The sequence below is a fragment of the Callorhinchus milii genome, unplaced genomic scaffold (assembly GCF_018977255.1).
Source record: "Callorhinchus milii isolate IMCB2004 unplaced genomic scaffold, IMCB_Cmil_1.0 Scaffold20, whole genome shotgun sequence".
Taxonomy (NCBI): Eukaryota; Metazoa; Chordata; class Chondrichthyes; order Chimaeriformes; family Callorhinchidae; genus Callorhinchus; species Callorhinchus milii.
Genome location: NW_024704761.1, coordinates 4215175 through 4233809, shown reverse-complemented (window position 1 = coordinate 4233809; position 18635 = coordinate 4215175). Strand labels below are relative to the sequence as shown.

Genomic DNA, 18635 nt, shown 5'->3' with positions numbered 1-18635 from the left:
TGTTGTATTTTTTAAGGGTTTTGAAAGCGGGAGGGAAAATTACTCGTAATAACTGCGTGTTCTCTAAGTGGCGAATATTTCTTGAAATTTCTCCCAAGTAAATTCATGCAGCTCTCTGATCATCCCAAGCATTGGCAGCGATTGAGTAAGCTGATGAATATTTAGTGGTTGGGTTCTACATTGTACACAGGCTCTGACAGAAGTCTGAGAGTGGTACCGTTTAAAGTTCACCATCATTTATTTCGTTAAACCTCTTGCTGACGGGAAGTGGCTCTCCAATCTTGGGGGTTTTCAGTGGGACGATTTTCCTCTGCTCACGGTGATTAGCCATTGGCGCAGGTGTTTACCAGGAAGGGTGGTTGGGACCTGGGAGACGTTTTAGAAACCGCTTGATGTGTCATGGGAGGATGGTCGGGTGGGTATTCTGTAAGGAATACTGTAAGGTGTTCCCACTGTAAGGTGCTTACAGTGGGAAGAGTTGCTGTAAAAATTTTGCGCTCCTTAATATCTTATTCCTATCGCGGGATGCAGTATATAGTTTGGGACACGACATGTCATGTGAAGATGGTGGAAGGCGAACTCCGTGTACCTCGGTCTTTTTACATCTAGCAATTCTCATGTTCTTTTGTACGTGGGCGCAATTGCCGACGGACAATTTAGCAGCTGACTTTCTAGAATTTTTGGCTTTGTTGCTAAATAGCGAGTTCTAAGTGGTATTTCTTAACATGGGGTTTCTTAATAAGGGACGCGAGTTACATTACTGCTTGGGATGGGGGCGTGGAGGGTGGCGGGAGTTGAGCTTCCAGTAACTAGATGTGCAAGAAAACATATGTCATTGCCTACCTGCTTGAAATCCGATCGGATTTCCCACAAGTATAGCAATTCCTCTATTCTTTTTAGCCCCAGGATCTGTCCCTCAATTCCATTTACCCGCCTGTGCCTTATATCCCCATATTTCAGCTTCACAGCCTTTTTGTGGGGGAGAGAGTTTCAGATTTCCACTACCCAAAGTTTCCACAAACTAGATATGCACTGATCAGGGCATTGCAAGCACTGAGGTTCTTTCTTAGGTTCTGCTTCGCTCTCCTGTAATCTCTTTACTGCAGTTGTGTGATTTTTGTCACCTCAGCATGTCGGTTGTCTGAGATCCGTATCTTTTAGTTGCACTAGATTTTTGCTGCGTTTCAACCAGAGGCGCAGGGGGAAAAAAAACTTTCCTCTCCAATCATCCAAGTTGCGTCTTAAGTTTTAAGATGTCCCCCAAAAGCAGGCTGGGCTCCAGGACAGAAGTGTAGAGATTCCAGGACCTGCAAGAACAGGAACGATTGTGTAACGACCTCGGATCTCATCAGAATGTTTAACAGACGCCCATAGAATTGCCACCGGCACGATTTATATTAGCAGTCTCTTTACCGGAGATTCGGCACCAGTCGTGAATGCCCAAGTCACGGTCTCCCCGTTTCTGTTAGAAGTGTGAAGGTTTACAGCGCAGAAGAAGGCCATTCGGCCCATCGATATCAATGCCGACTCTTTTAAAGTGCGATCCGTTCAGCCCTCATTTACCTGCCCCTTTCTCCACCCCTCCCACCCCACTCCACCCCCTCGCTATATAACCCTGTCATTGACTCCTTACTAAATATCTACCTCGTTCCCTTTTGAAAGCTAATATGGATTCTGCTTCTACCACCGCTCCTAGCAAAGGCGTTCTATATCCCAACCGCAAAAACGCACAGTAAAATACCCCCAAAGTGCTTTGAAACGTCCTGTTGATGTGAAAGACGCAGCTGACTGGGTATAAAAGAACTGACCCATCTCTGGATAATAATGCGTCTTTGTTGCTTATTGCCCCAGGTTTTGATGACTCAAAACCTAAGGTCAACAAAGTTTCCATCAGTGTGCGAGGGGGGATAATTACAGTGGCTGCAAATGTTTGTGAATTATTTATTCAGTGTTTAGGCTGTGGAGTTGTGGAGCGTTTGGTGATGATGAGCCATGGGAGTGCTGAGTATTTTTAGCCGAGGCCTGTGATTCTTTTTTTTAAAGTGACCGCATGTCACAGGACTGCTGTGTCGACTTGATGCAGCTGGATGTGCTCGGCTCCTGAGTAATGCTCAGGGATGTGGCTGGAGATTGCCAGCTGCCAGTGAGTTCTCTCCTCAGACACCGTGCGCCTGGAAGAGGGCTCATAAACCAGACCGTTTTCTGGGACACGTTCTCAGAGCGCTTCACCAGACTACTGTAAAGTGAATTGACTGTATATTTTCTGGACGTCATTTCTCTTCCTGTCACACACGGTTTCAACCCCCTCCTCCCACCAGCACCACTGTTAACACTTGGCTGTATGTGGAACGTGGCTGTGGGAAAATTGGCTGCCGAGTTCGCCGACAAAGTGCCCAGTGACTACACCTCACGGTAAATCCCGTGTAGCGCTTTGAAGTGCCCTCAGCGCTGCATCAAACGCAAGAATTATTGTATTATCAGGGGGATTGTTGGCCAGGGCACCAGGAGAAACTCCCTTCTCTTTTCGAACGTGCCCGAGTTGGCAGATAGGTTTAACTCATCTCATCTGAAGGACACCACGTACCCCCTCCCCCCCGCCCCCCCCCCCCCCCCCACAGCACCGTGTTGGAACATCAGCCATGGGACTGTACGAGTTCCAAGTCAATTGACGTGGGGGGAGTGGGGTTGACTCACAACCTTCTAACTCACGGGCAAGTGGTCTGAAGGCTAAGCCAGGCTGAACCGTGCACAGTAGGAGCCCAAGAGGAACCCTGGGGAGGGGAGAGAGGACAGATAAAATTAGGTTGTAAATATCTTAAAATCTGAATCCTTTGAAAACTATAACACGCTCCAGAGGAAGCTGATGACAGTAAACAGCTTAAACTGCACGCCTTGGGCTCAGCGTTATGCAAACCCTTGGAGTATGTGTTTGCACATTCCCAGCAGAGATGTATTTCCTGCGCAACAACTTATGATGAAATTGCAATCCACTTAAGAACAAGTATTTCCCTTCCCCCCCCCCAACCCCCCCCCCCCCCCAAACACTCGCTTAGACGCAATTGCATTTATATTAGTCCTTTATTTTTTCTCTTCTGGTTTTTCGTCTGCAGATTTGAAAGGAATTTTAATCAAGTGGTTGACCCTTGGGGTGATAATCTCACCCTGAAATATCCACAGGTATTGCACATTGTCAATTGTTTTTTTTATCCCGAGCCCCCCCCCCACCCACCACCACCTCGTACCAAAGTGACTCCTTATCACTGTTGTGTTGTGACTGGTCTGGGATTTCAACCACAACCACTTGCTATGATAACATCTTGGATCACTGCACAACGAACAACAGCAACTTGCATTCATATAGCGACCTTCACGCCTCTCGGAGAGCTTATCTCAGTGTCTCTCAGCTCGGAGCGGTGCGCGGGGTGTGGAGGAGAGGAAGGAGGTGACCTTAGTCCTGCGCAAAAGGATAAATTTTAAGGTGAAGTAGAGAGAGAAGTGGGGTGGGGGCGGTGAAGGGAGGCGCTGAGATAGGAGGGAGTTAAGTTGTCAATAAGGTTTTCAAGGCCCAGTCAGGAAATACTCTGGGTTCTGGAGATTCAGAGGGAGATACTTTCTTGCACCTCCTGAAGCTTTACTTGTGACTTCTGGCCAAACACTAACAGCCGCGCCATGTTGTATAGTCTTTGCCAGTGAGATATCGCTCGCTGCTGCTTACGTCTTTGCTCTCAGCTGGAAATAATGATGGCCTGCAGCGATTTCTCAGGCCATTCAATTTGAGTGGGAACAACACCAAATAGCCTCATTAGTAGAGCATGAGTGGGAATCGTATTGTAACTGTAGTGTAGAGTTTGACTCATGTTAGAGACAGCGGGAGAAGCTTCTTTTGTTATCGCTCCTCGAATAGAACCGCGGGACCTTTCTAATGTCCGCCTGAACACCTTTCCTCTGAACCCCACTTAATAACCTTACTTACTCTCCCAATCTCCGACCCTGGTATAATCTGCTCTGCGCGATAATGCCAACGATAATGCAACGCTGACTGCAGTTGAGCACACAGTTGAGGAACGTCCTCCTGAGGTGAAATGCGCTACACCAATGTAATATGTTGTTGTTGTTGTGGAGGAGCATCAAGTACAAGTGGAGTTGACGTCCTTACAGACTGAATGGGGTGAAAGTTAGGGAGTCAGAGCACGTTGAGCGCTGATTGACCAACATGTTACAACCAGGGTTGGAGGTTGGGTGAGTAAGTTAGTAAGGTTATTAAGGGGGTTCAGAGGAAAAGGGATTTAAAGATCTAATGAACTGGTGGAACACGCTTGCTTGATGGGCTGAATGGCCCTATGTACCCATCCAGGCACAAAAACAAAGTGTCACTTTATACACGTCTTATAACAAAAAAATTACTTGTGTTTCAGAATCCTTGTGTCTTAGCCGGTCACCGTGTTTTATTTGCAAGAAGGGCTTTGAAGGTTATCCTCTACCCCCACTGCTTTACAGGGCTAAAGTTAATGTGAGTGAAAGTCATTGGCAGCTCACACCGCATCCAGGTCTTTTTTTTCCCCTCCTCCGCAATTGATATCCCAACCGTGGACATTCCCTGCCGTGCCAGCCCTGAATCAGAGTTAAATCGATAGCCGAGAGTGAGTTAATTTCCAATTTGGACCGCATCCAAATGAAGCTCGCGGGGGAAACCGTAAGAAAGTAAACTAAATTAAGTCCCAAGGATATGGCCCATTTCCCAGCCATTGCGACTAGAATCTCTGCTGCAGCCACAGCGAGGAGGGGGGTTGCTGATCAGGAATGTTGAATGTTCACACGATTATGTGTGCGCGTTTGTATGCGTGTGCGCGCACGCGTATGAGTCTGTGCGTGTGTGTGTGTAAGCAGGAATTAGCCAATGGAACTGCTTTTTTTCCCCCCCAATATCAGAGCTGAATTTGCGACCAAACCTGTACTTTTTGATCTGGTTTCTGCACCTGGTGGTGAGCTGGGAGGTGTCACAAAAGGTGAACGATAAACAGGATGCTCTACTGATAACCATCATCACCTCCTGTGCAGACGAGGTGATGTGTTAGCTGTATTCACTGCGGGACCTGTTGCTGAGGTGCTCTAGAGAGGATGCTGTTTACTAGGAATAGGGTCTGAAAGGAGTTTTTTTTTTTTTGTGTGTGCGTGTGCGCAGCTCGGTAGTTACACGTGCTGTTAAAAATAACGCCTGCTGTTTGACGCAGGCGCCTACGGCATCATCAAAACGTCTCAAAGCACTTCACAGGTATTTGCTGTCAAGGGTAGCGACTGTGTTTTTGTAGGAAAACGCAGCAACCGATGGGCACGCAGTAAGGCCCCCTCAAACAGTCATGGCGTGAGCAACCGATTTTATTTATTCACCTAACACTAAGTAGGAACCTGGTTGTCAGTCGATTGGAGGATCAGTTTCCAGGCGTAATAATCCCTCCAAAAAAATGTGGGTCACTCATTCCACGACTGTTTATGGGGCATCGCTGCGTGCAATTGGTTGCCGTGTTTCGCCCACAAAAATAACACAGTCGATTCGCTTCACAATATGCCGCGCACAGCGCTTTGAGACGTCTCAGCGACGTGATAAGGCGCTATATTAGATGCAAGGAGTATAATCAATTTTACCTGGGGGATTGTTGGCCAAGACGCTGTGGTGGGGGGGGAATACCTTCTCTATTCCAAATAGTGCCGTGGAGATCTTTAACTTCCCCCGCAAATGTTATCTGAAGGTCGGGCCTCCGACAGAGCAGCGTAATGGGTGCTGCTCAATTGCCTCATTATTTTATTGAAAAATGATCATTTACAACGAGGCTTATCTATAGTCTTAAGGAAAACACGATCCTAGATAGCGCTTTTGAAACCCCTCCAAACAACCTTTAATTTTCAGAGTGTGAAGTGAACTCCCACGAGATGGTTTAATTAGCGGTGAAATCGATGGAGTCTGGCTGCCGGCTCATTGATGAACAAGTGATGGCGATTTGTGCATCGTTGTAAGGTGTATATTGCCTTTTTTTTTATTGCAGGTGTCTTTTTTTAGCTTTTAATCACAGCATCGCCCAGCCAAGCACGAAGTAGACTTCCTGTTCGTGAATTGCACCTTTTTAAATCAGCAAAAAAAACACTATTTAGTTTCCAGTATTTCGTGAGCGTGCGTCCCTTACAGACTCACACGAACGTGCTCACGCACACACACATACGCTCACTCACACACGCACCTACACGCACGCGCGCTCACTGAGACACGCGCTTGCTCACACACACACACACGCTCAGACATGCGCACAGGCTCACTCACGCACACCCACATACACACGCGCGCGAGTGCTCACTCGGACACATGCTTGCTCACGCACACACGTTCAGACACATGCGTGCGCACATACCCGACCACACAGTTTCGCTATACTTTCCTGTGGTGACTTATGTAAGCAGCTGCACGGCTTCCAGGCAGTAGGATGAACGTTTATGACTGCGCCATTGCCATTTTCCTTGATTGAAAATGGGGGTGAACTGGGGAACAAAGCAGTTACTTTATTAAACTTGCCCAAGTTGTCTCGTTGCCCACCAACCGACCGTCTCTCCTAGTTGAGCTGTTGGGTTGGAGGATCGGTTTCCAGGCGTAATAATCCCTCCAAAAAAATTTGGGTCACTCAATCCACGACTGTTTATGGGGCATCGCCGCGTGCAATCGGTTGCCGTGTTTCGCCCACAAAAAAATGAACCAGCCAGGTTGGGGGCTGGGAAGACGATAGATTTACTAGAATGACGGGGGAATCTGTCCACTGTAACCCACAGAGCAACGATAGGTCAGGGCAGCGTTCCAGGACCTGTCACTGTGTGGCCTTGTTTGCTTCAAAAGACTGGGACCCACCGGACTTTCTTGAAGCTTTTTCCTGTGTGAAAAATAACAGGGCTTCAAAGGCGTCCGCTGGGTCTGCTGCTACTTTTATTATGTTTACCTTTTCCTTCTCGATTTTAAGGCTTTTTTTGCACATAAAAAGAAACAGAATAATGCTGCGCCTTACGCGGTGGTGGGGTGGGAGGAAACGGCTGTGACGCGTGTGCGCGTGCGTGTGTGTTGGTGCGTCTTTGTTTTGATGTGCGTGTTTGACCTTTATTCCAACTTGCTTTTAAAGATTAAAAAAAGAGAACACACAAAATAAGAGGGGAAGTTTCTCTGCATTCCACCGATGCTTGTCCGCGCAGCGCAGAATTCGGTGCATTCCAGCAATGCTTGTCTGCACAGCGCAGTTTTTTTTTTGTCTTCAACCCATGAGCGCGGCTGTGCACGTTTCCGAGGCTGCGTTTTTTTTTCCCGCGAAGCTGCCTGATCAGCCAACGCGGACCTTTACACGGTCGGACCGCTTGCCAAGTCATGCATTGATGGTGGCGGAATCAGTAATTTTGCCTCCAAGAGCACAAAACGCCAACGGTTTTCAAGACACCGGCGCTCAACACGATTTCTTTCAAGTGGTGACAGAGGACACGTCGTTGAGTTTTAGGTTGCATTTGGAAAATGACATTTTTATATACATTATATATGTATATATATATACAGTATATAAAATACAAAAAAAAGACCTTTAGTTCAGAAAGTCAGCACAAATCCAGAGTAGAAGCTGAAGTGGGAGACCATGTATTTGACCGTTGGCCATACGTTATTTTTAGTCCGTCTGCACAGGACAGGGTTAACCACAAGAATCAGTGACATACCCGTTAACAGGGACCCAGTAATGTTAAAAAGCCTATTCTGAGGGTGCACATCCTGTCTGTGTTTTAACAGATTTGATGACCCCAGGTGCACTGGTGAAGCATCTGTGGTGATGAACACTTCCATCAACTGGGTTGCTGCGTTCGCCTACAAATATACAGTCACTCCATTTCATGGTAAATCCCAATGAAGCGCTTTGAGACGTCCTCCTGACGTGAAACGTGTCTTGTTCAAATGCAAGGATTATTATAGGTTGCCTGGGGTGAGCGAGTTGAAGGAATTTCAGACTTGCAAAGGGACAACTTCAGGAGAGACACCAGAAAATATTTCTTTACCAAGAGGGGTCGCTGATGACTGGAATGGGGTCGGTTCTCAGGATGGGTGGTTGAGGCCGGGTTGCTCGGACGTGCTTTTAATTAAACAAAAACGGTTTGATAGTGCGGTGGAAGATGGTAGGAAAGGTGGTCTGGAAGGAATGAGAACGAGGGAACCAAAGGGCTTTCCTCATCCGAACTGCTTGAACTTGTGATCTCTTCTGAAACCATGAGGATCCCATGATTATTTTTTGCTAACGTTTTTTTTCCCCCCCCATGACTCTCACCCTTATTATTATTAATTTTTATTATCGTTATGGCATAAATTATTCTGAAAGTCAACTTTCCCCGATGCTTCACCTCGGCCCTCGATGGTGACTCGTGATAGCTCAGTGCGCTTTTCTGGAAAATAAACCCTCTGTTGTGTGGACATTTTCTGGCCTGAATTCATGTGCTGTCCCATGCAACAGCATTGCCTTGTCAGTAGAAAGCACAGTAGCAGCTGAGCAGCCCACACTGCGAGCTCCACGTGTACAATGCTGCTTTTGTGTTGCCTGTTCGCTAAGCGAGTTTCCTTGCTGCGAGGTGAGTTTCGCTCGCAAAATATGCAGTCAGTTCACCTTCCAATATATTCTGTGAAGCGCTTTGAGACCTCTCGAAGGCGTGACGAATCTCTATATCAAATGCAAGGATTATTATTCATATTATTACGATGCACAGAAACCATTCCCTTTGACCGTGCTTTGTATTTCTGCTTCTATCCCGAAGACAGTATGTCTTTGCCCTTAGCCTAGTAATATCTCCCAATTGCATCTTCTCCCTCCCTTCCCCATCTATGCCCCACGTTCAAAGCAGCACAAACTTTCAGACATCTGCCCCTGCAATTCGATAGATTTTTTTTTTGAATCGTTCGATCATGTGCAGCCGACGCATTGTTTGATGTCCCCCATCTTGCACAGTCAGTATTAACCGGCTGCTTCCCTCGTTGTTGTCTGTGGGGTGTTTTAGCTCGTTGGCTCGACAGCGTTTTGCTCGGTTCCCAATTGATCTTACTTTGTGAAGAGCCTCGAGACGTTTCCTGTACGCGAAAGGCTTTACTTCGCCCAGAAAATGCACGCGCAGTCAATTCACTGTACAGCGTATCCTGCGAAGCACTTTGAGACGTTTCAACGACGTGATAAGACGCTGTATCAAAATCAAGGGTTATTATTGTTATTTATGGTGGGAATGGAGCTGCTGTGTTGGGAAGTTCACTGGGGTTGCACTTTGCTAACTCAGTTGTCAGTGAGATGCTCTCAACTGTAGGTGGCAGACTGGGCTGGTTGTTGTGCTATTTTTATTGTGCTGACTCCTTAAAGCCCTTAACCTGTTGTCGAAAGCACTCGTGAAACACTCGACAGTAAATAACACTGAGAGATTATGCTAGACTTTACGCTTTGGGTAATTGCCTAATTTAAAGCTTGCGCTGCTTGACAGACTTAACCATTATTTAGCGTCGCCCTTCAAATTAGGGATATCATCTGCACATTGTGCAGAATTTGAATTGGGAGAGAAAACACTGGGACACGTACGGGACTCTGGAGTTAGCAATTTTGTGCCCGATGTGCATGTTTTTTTTTCTCTCCGACCGCAGCCTTGCCAACAGTTGATGAGTAATTATTTTCACACCCACCATTTGAGCTGACAGTGCAGACTGACACAACAATGCATCGCTTCATTTGGGGAAGGTGCAGTCTTTGATGAGATGTTAAGCCCATCTGCTGGTCTGGGTGGATGTTTAATGCTTGGTTAACCTCGCCTTCTATTCCTCCGCCCTACCCGCTCCTTCCCCATCTTCTATTCGCGCCTGAAGACCCTCCCCTTCGACCGTGCTTACGGTCACCTCCCCCCTTTCCTCCAGCTTAGCGTCACTGTCAAGCACTCTGAGACACTAGCCTGTTCGAGGGCGCTATCTGAATGATTGTCGTTGTTGTCGTTGACGGCACTATTTCGAACACAAGAGGAGGTTTTCCCCGATGTCCTGACCAACTATCCAACCCCAGATAAAATTAGGCTATTTGTGGGATGTTTCAGTGGGCAAATCGACTACAAAAATACACATTTTACAGTAAATCGTGTGAAGTGCTTTGAGACGTCCTCGTGATGTGAAAGGCGACGTATCAACTGCCAGGATTATTGTTGTTATAATTATTATAATTATTATTATTATGAGTTCAGGTTTCCCCCAGAAGGCACGAGATGAGCCGTCGAATTATTTAATCCAGAGAGAACATTTGTCAGTGCCTTGGGACGTCCTCGCAACGGGAATGGAAATAATATATTTTGGAAAATGATATAGTGGGGTACAGTGTATAGTTCGGGACGTGATACGTGCAAGCGACCGCCAGGATGGTGGAAGGCCAACTGGATGGACCTTGGTCTTCTTTCACCTAGTTGTTCTTCTGTAAAAAGAGGAATATTATTATTATATCGAAAGTGGTGGAGGCGCCGTGTAAGAGGGTTGCCATCAACCTGCGTTCCTTACTTGTGCTTCAGCCTGAAGGCAAACAGCTGGAAGTGTTCACAGCCCACGTCTGCGGGGCTGTTTTAATGCGCTAATCGCAACTAACTGGCTCTCGTCAGCTGCTGCCACCATCCGCTGAGTGACTTGCCTGACCTGCCGGTTAATGAGACCCAGATTAGCTGATGAATAAAAGCTTATTTTGCAGCGAGCTGGGAGGCTGTAACTTAATAAAGGGGTTGAGGCGACCTCATAAACTACAAGCAAAGCTGACTTTATCCTTTCTCATATTAGGCCAAACTCATTCCCCGCCTGATTTTTTCTGTCACGTTAAATGCGGTTAAAACGTATTTTGTCCAAACCGACGTTGAAGACGCCTGGTTTTTTCAGCTGCCTCAATCCCCTGTTCCGAAGCTTGATATAAATGCATTTGGTATAGCGCCTTCTTCCCATCTTCGAGACGTCTCAAAGCGCTTCACAGAATATACTGCAAAGATCGTACGACTTTGGCGGTTTTACGATTTATACTGATCAGACTTCTGCGAGTTTTTACTGTATTTATGATAACCTTCTTGTCAGCTATTAACTCCCAGAGCAGTAACTCCACCATGATTCAATTCAGCAAAGTTAACATTTGGGCGTTGTCTGTAACAGAAGCCATGTGTGTATGTGTGTGTGTGTGTGTGTGTCTCTCTCTTTCTCTCGGAGTGCGAGTGTGGTTCAGATTGTAGTTTAATAACAGGATGCAACAGGAGAGAAAGAAATATCAAGCGTAAAATTGAGTTCACCACTGTTTTCGTAAACCAAAGCGTTGGTTGCAAAACGCAGCTAAGAGCAAGCAAACTTTTGACTCTCTGAATGAGTTGCACTTTACAAACCGCCCCGGGGTTTCTTGTGCTATTGATCTGTAGTCATTTTCCAGAACAGTTCTCAGTGCGTACGTGTGTGTAAGCCTGAGTTTGCCAGGTAGACTGAGTGACTGAGCGTGCGAGTGAGTCACTTCTTAGCAGGTCACCCTAACCAACTGAAGCTCACAGGGGAGGAAGGGCGGGTGCCCGTTTCTCTTAAACAAAAGTTCAGCAAACCCCCTCCGATCACTGGCAGCCCATTGGCGTTTGCTGCTCCGTCACTGACAAACCGAGGAGTAACTGAGGCTGTCGATTGGGTGGTGGGATAGTAGGTAGGACAGACCCCAAAGCACCACCTGCTGATACCTTACTTCATCTTGGGCTGAGGAGTTCAGTGTTCTCTGTTCCCCAGCTCGCCTTGCAGCTTTTTCACTCGAGCCGCAACTCATTCCTTTCTGAGTTGTTTTGGAGTTTGGAATCTGCTCGCTGCAGCGATGGTGCTCAACACGGAAGGTGGCCAGGGTAAGCTCCAATATCTGACATGGATTCCACTCTTGTTCCTCCCAAGAGTACGTCGCTGCTCAAGGCTGCCTTTGTTTCAACTTGTTGTTGTGCGGGTGTGCGCGGGTGCGCGCGGGTGCGCGCGTGTGTGAGCGTGCGTGTACATAAGGGGTTGGGGTGGGGGCGCGGGGGGGGGGGGGGGGGACTGGGCAGGTTATTCGTTGAAAGATTGAATTGGCTAGGCGGGACCTTTGCTCTCAGGTTGAGAAACGATGTACGTTCGCTAGCCAAAGACGGTGCGGGTTTAGAGGAAGCAAAGTGAGACATGGATTCTGGACTGTAATAATAATAATAATCCTTGCATTTGATACGGCGCCTTGTCACGTCATCGAGACATCTCAAAGGTCTTCACAGGATTGATTGGGTACTCTGTGGGCAAAACAGGCTAGCCAGTTGGTGTCTGGGCAGAACCCACAGTGGTGTGTGTGTGTTTGTGAGTGTGGGGTGGGGCAGTTGTTTGCTGTGAGACTCACATGCGCAAGAGTCTGGTGCGTTCGGTGGTGCTCTGTCGTCTGATCAATTCCATAAAATGACATGAGATTTCGCAATGGCTGCTTCTTAACAATTACAAGGCTGACGCTCCAGAGCATTCCTGGGGGAACACTGCATTGCCAGAGGTGCCGTCTGCCTGTTCCGCTGGTGGACGTTTGAGGTTCCAGTGGCACTGTGGAGAGGTTTTTCCCTGTGTCCCAGCCAACAATCCTCCAGATAAATAAGCCATATTCACCTGGTTAGCACTTTGGGGCACATTGGGGGAACTGTAGCTCAGTGGTTAGAGCACTCGCCAGGCAAGCGAGAGACCTGGGTTCGATTCCCGGCAGAGCGAAACGTTGGTCATGTTTCCTTATTCCACACGCCTGATAATAATCCCTCAAGAAAAAAATAGTAATAAATTGGTCAATTCAATCGACAACTGTTTGTGGGACACTGCTGTACAAAAATGGCTGCTACATTTCGCTCACCAATATACAGTCAATTCACTTTACAGTATATTCTGTGAAGCGCTTTGAGACGTCTCGAAGATATGAAAAGTGCTATAACAAATGCAAGAATTATTATCATTATATATTGGCTACCGCTTTTGCCTACAAGAAACCCATCTCCACGCCATACCTAGCAAAGCGCTTTATAAACAATATAACTGATAATAATAATCCTTGCATTTGATATAGCGCCTTAACACGTCATTGAGACGTCTCAAAGCACTTCACAGAATATACTGCAAAGTGGATTGACTGTGTATTTTATCAAAGACAGAAGTGTCAATTAGCACAGCAGTGTCCCACAAACAGTCATGGATTGAGTGACCAAGTTAGTATTTTGTTTTGGAGGGATTATTACCCCTGGAAAATGAACTAACTGCCATTCACATAAAGGCTGGGTTCTTACTTACTAATGGGTAAACAGAGGCGAGTACTATGGAAACTTGCCTCAGGTTTTGCCCCGCTTGAAATGCTCAGTGACAAGTGTATTTTCGATGTTTTGACACGCTAACACATTATGCAAATGAAACTTGCCTTTCTTTCGTAGTCAAACTGAGCTAACAATTTAGGAAAAACAACCAGCTAAGTAGTGATCTCCGTAAATTGGTTGCAGATTACAGACGTGCTCCATACAGATGCGGCTATTTCTGGGAAGGTTATGCTTTTGAGAGTCTTTCATGTGGTTCCTCTGTGTAAAAGCTGGTTTAAAATTTTCCATTGCATCAAGCTGTTGTACCGAGAGAGCAAATGTACCCATGCTATATTTGAAAGCTCTGTCGCACGTAATAAAAAGCAAGCGACGTAGATGTATAAACAATATAACTGATAATAATAATCCTTGCATTTGATATAGCGCCTTATCACGTTGTCGAGACGTCTCAAAGCGCTCGACAGAATATACTGTAAAGTGGAGTGACTGCGTATTTTGAGGGCGAAATGCGGAAGTGTTCATGGTAGCTTTGGGAATGAGTGGTCTGTTAGGAAAATCAGAGGCAAATAAAAAATGTACGTTTTATTTTGTGCGGAAAAGGGAGGCGTGTGGATTGCACGGCAAGCCAGACTGATTCCTATTCCTGCTTAATTCTAACTTTAACGAGCAATTTTGGGAACGGTTTAATTGAGTTGCAATTCCAATTCATGTCAAAAGACGGACAAATTTGATCAAATAAGTCATTTGTGTCCCGCAATTAGAAACTGTCTTGTTTCATCATTTAAACATGCCTGGTTTTCAACATCCATTGTGAACGCTCCCTATTCTGGATAGAACAGGGCTGAAATCCTCTCTCTTGCTGTTTGGGTTTAAGTCGGATGAATTTGGCACAAACATAATAATCCTTGCATTTGATATAGCGCTCTTCACGTTTTCTGGACAACAACAACAACAACTTGGACGTATATAGCGCCCTCCACGCCGGACGGCGTCTCAGAGCGCTTTACAGTAACGGATCCCGGGACCGAGCCGGGGGGAGGGGGAGGGAAGGTGACCAAAGGCGCGGTCGAAAAGAAAGGTCTTCAGCAGAGACCTGAAAATGGGAAGGGAGGAAGCGAGACGAAGGGAGTGAGGACATCTCAAAGCGCTTCAAAGAATATACGTAAAATGAATTGACTGTATATTTGTGGGCGAACGCGGCAGCCAAATTGCACACAACAGTATCCCACAAACAGTCGTGGATTGAAAATGACCAATTTATTATTGTTTTGTTTTGGAGGGATTATTATTAGGCTCTGTGTGGGGTAAGGAAACTTGCCCAAGGTTTCGCCCTCGGCCGGGAATCGAACCCAGGTCTCTCGCTTGAGAGGCGAGTGCTCTAACCACTGGGTTACAGGACTCCACTGAGGCAGTGTTATTTTTGTTGTTGTGCGTTTTGGATCCAGGAGTGAGGAGAGAATATAAAACAGGATGTTGGGGGGAAGGGGAGAAGGAGGAAGGATAATGTCATCCTGAATCAGAAGGCTTCAATTGGTGACTCAAAGGCACAATGATGATCAGGAAATAAATACTGTAGGGACCCTGTATTGAATGTAAAATGCTGTTGAGAAGGAAAAGGTGTCAGCTGGTTCGTGCCAGAGATTAGGACTTGGTTGTATAAGTTACGGTGAAACCCTGTGACAACGCACTTCTTTGAAACGGGGGAGAGGGGGTTTCTAGCGCGCAGGAAGTGGTGTCAGTGACCTGAGAGTCAGCTATTTTGTCTTATCCCTTGCCCGTTAAAAGCGCTGGCTGGGACTTTGTGGGTCCCAACTCAAACCGGCTTTACCCCGGGCTCCACTGCTGTTCAGCGTAATGCAGAAAGAATCGACAAAATGAAAAGTCATAAATTAATCAGAATTTTTGGGGGTGGAGGAGGAGGAAGGGGTTGAATTTGGGCTCGGGAGGAACATCGACCGAAACACGTTCCGTGTTGATGGTTCCATTCAGGGATGGGGGGGGTGAGGGGTGGGGGGGGGGAGTCGAAGGAAATTGGAAAAATTGAAGAGGGAGAACAAAGGGGAAGAAAGAGGAAAATTAAAAGAGCACAAAGTGTTTCCGTTTAAACAGGAGCTTGAATGAATATCGGTCGCTCGCCACTTCGATCATCTCGATGAGTTTGGGGAAACCTTGTTGTCTCTTTCCTCTGGAGAATCGAGTAAACCATCAAGTGTTTACCAGTGAAGTGCGTTTTGATGAGGCCTTGATGGTTACTTTAACACTGCGGTCAGCTTAACCTTTAGCAATAATTGTGTGCAATGTATGCATCACAACGGTCTGGGTGTAGAGTAGGATTTCTAACACTGTAACCCGCTGGAGGTTGTTATTCACTGACAGATATAGGCCACTGGGGTCTTATTCGAATCAGCAGTCGGGAGAGGAGCTGAGCCCACTTGCTTTGCTGGTGACAAAACCTGTTTTTGTGATGTTTTGTGAGATGCACAGTGAAATGTTTTACACAACGAATCTCTTTCTGGTCGCTCTTGTAGCCCTGTTGGGTCCCGTTTCGAGGCAGAATGTTTGGGAGGCCAGTTGGTTAGGTTGGAATGGTCTATAAAGACCTGTTGCTTACGTTGCTGGAGTGGGAAGCTGGGTGAGAAGGCAATGAACCAATCCTGTTTTCCTACACTCTTGGGAATTAATTTGCCATGGAGATGGGGTTGGCCAGTTTGATCGCATCCTACCAGAATGCCCGCCCTACCATCTGAACCACCCCTCCCACCCACCCACCATCAAAGCATCGAGCTGTGAAGTCTCAGCATCCTGGCCTGAACCACTCCCCCTGTCAACCTACTCCAGTCGTCCAAAGGTCCAAGTTGTTGTTGCTTTTGTTTGCTGTTTTGTGTCGTCTCCTCCTTTGCCTCCTTCAAGGCTCATCTCAAGACCCTCCTCTTCGACCTTGCCTTTAGTCCCCAACGTGTGATTCAAACCCACAACTTTCTGACCCAGGGGACAATAGTTCCGGTACCTATCTGTGTCACACGCTGCCCAGTGAGCCAAGATGGTGTATTTTAAAGCACCGCGTTCATTAATGGATTGGAAAGCGCTGATCTTTCGAACAGGAGGGCTGGTGAACAGAAGGGGCTGATGGATATCTCACCGGCTCACGCTTGTGACTGGGCTGGAGATAAGATCCTCAATGCTTCATTTCTTCTGAATCTGCATTTTTCAGAGATGTATAGCTGGATAGGGCTTAGCGTCATGCAATTGCTTGCAGTGCGGGCGGTTCTGTTAAGTCCCTTTTCTTTTCTGAGCACTTGAAACTTCGTCCAGCGTGTGATAAAAACTTTTCGCAGCACGTCGGCCTGAAGAAAGCAAACACGAACGATCTTAATCCAGCGCTGTGACAGCAAGTGACTAACCCTCGGCCAATTCTAACCAGCAACGGTGGTTCCTGTGTAACGCGCATCTTATTCAGATAGAACACTTGAGGATTCACGATTAAAGAAAATAATAATCCTTGCATTTGAATACACCGCCTTTCAGTCGGAGGGAGACGCCTCAAATACACTGTAAAGTCCAATTATTATGTGTTTCGTGGTCTGCAAAAGTTTCTCCCTATTACTGCAACCCATTACCCACCGATGTAAATGTTAAACCAGTGACGTGCGCCCGACAAGATGTGAGGTTAAACAGGAAGCGGTTTAGGTTCTGAGATACTGTCACTGAATTGAAAGTTTACAGAGTGTACTCATTTACACGGCATGGGTTAAACTGCCAGACAGCTGTCAGCCTGACGCAGTTGGCAGCATTTCTGCTCTTGATTAAAATGCCAAATACACAGTCACTCCACTTTACAGTATATCCTGTGAAGAGCTTTGAGACCTCTCAACGATGTGATAAGGCGCTGTATAAAATGCAAGGATTATTCTTATTATCATTATTATTATTGATTCAGAATGTTACAGGTTCAAGCTGACACTCCAGGGCAGTGCTGGGGGTTGTATTGCCTGAGGAATTGCCCTTCAGATGAGACGTTAAACCGTAATTTAATGTCAGGCGGACGTTAAAGATCCTGTGGCGCTATTTGAAAAGAGAAGGGAGTGTCTCCCAGTGTCCTGGCCAAGGAAAAATTGGTCATTTACCGCGTGGATGTCTGCGGGGACTATGCTGCGCGGAAATATGGCTGCCGCGCCAGTCTAGGACAAAGATACCCGGTCACTCCGATTTGTAGTGAGTCCCGCGAAGCGCTTTGAGACGTCCTCCTAACAGAGTGTCAAGCGTACAGCTATTCCAAGGCCCAGACCCGGGCAGGAGAGCAGAGCACCTGCTCCCCAGCTCCCCGAAGCCATCTCCCTGCTGGGAGCGGGTGGGCTTCTGCCTGATAGAAAGCGAAGTGCAGTTACCCTCCAGGCCTGAAGGTCCGACACGGCGGAGGAAGGTCAGAGGACGCGGAAGTCAGCGCATTTCCCCCGTGCGCTGGGACCCAGAGACGTTACAGTGCAGCACGTGTAACAGTACCACCGTATCACAACCTTGTAACAGATATTGAATAATATTATTTATTAGGACTAATAATATTATTTATTATTGTAACAGATACTGTTGTAATATTTTGTTAACAGCGCCACAAGAAATTGCACTCGCACAGCGCCTCCCACGTCGGGAGGAGGCCCCCAAGGCGCTGGACAGTTGAGGGTGTGCACCCCGAGCTGCGGGCTGGAGTCAAGAGGGAGTGGGGGGGGGTGCGGAGGGCACAGTCACAGACAGGAATGTGCAGGCTGACCGCTTAGCTACACTAATGTGGACGCGGTTGGAGGTATTTCAGTCTGGTCCTGTTAGCGTCTTGTAGTATTCCAACAAAGGGAAACCTCGTCAGGCATTAAGTATTTGGCACTGACCGTCAATTGCATGGGTGGGGGTGGGGGGGGGGGTGCCCAGAAGCGGTTCTCCCCCACCTGCCCCCCAACCTCTCTCTCTCTCTCCCTCTCTGTCGCTCTCCCTCTCAAGCGTGGGCGCACAGAGCTCGTAAGCGGTTTGTTTGAAGTGACTCCTAATTTCAGCCATTATAAATTTTATAGTCATTTCTGATTGCAGCCGAGGTTTTATCTGTTGGCAGACAATCGCTGTGTGCAGGTGGATTTCAAACAAGGCTTTTGTTTATTTTGGTTCAACGCAGATTTTTCTTTTGGTAATGTTCAGTCCCCAGTGTGGTAACGAGACAACGTGGATGTAATTAAAATCAGAATTATTATTTTTTTTAAAAAGATGCAAACTTAGAACTGATACGC

At 46.9% G+C, this 18635-nt stretch overlaps 1 protein-coding gene across 3 annotated transcripts in view; it reads left to right on the top strand.

Annotated features, from left to right (window-relative positions):
• cyth1b (cytohesin 1b) overlaps positions 1-18635 on the top strand; it is an 85872-nt gene that overhangs the window by 20604 nt on the left and 46633 nt on the right. Inside the window, exon 1 of one of the 3 annotated variants that reach the window (XM_007888648.2) lies at positions 11696-11913. The exons of the other annotated variants lie outside the window; for them this stretch is intronic. Within the exon in view, the coding sequence (XP_007886839.1) occupies positions 11886-11913 (28 nt within the window). The 5' untranslated portion in view covers positions 11696-11885. Of the gene's footprint in view, positions 1-11695; positions 11914-18635 lie in introns of those variants that run through there. 3 annotated transcript variants of the gene reach the window in all.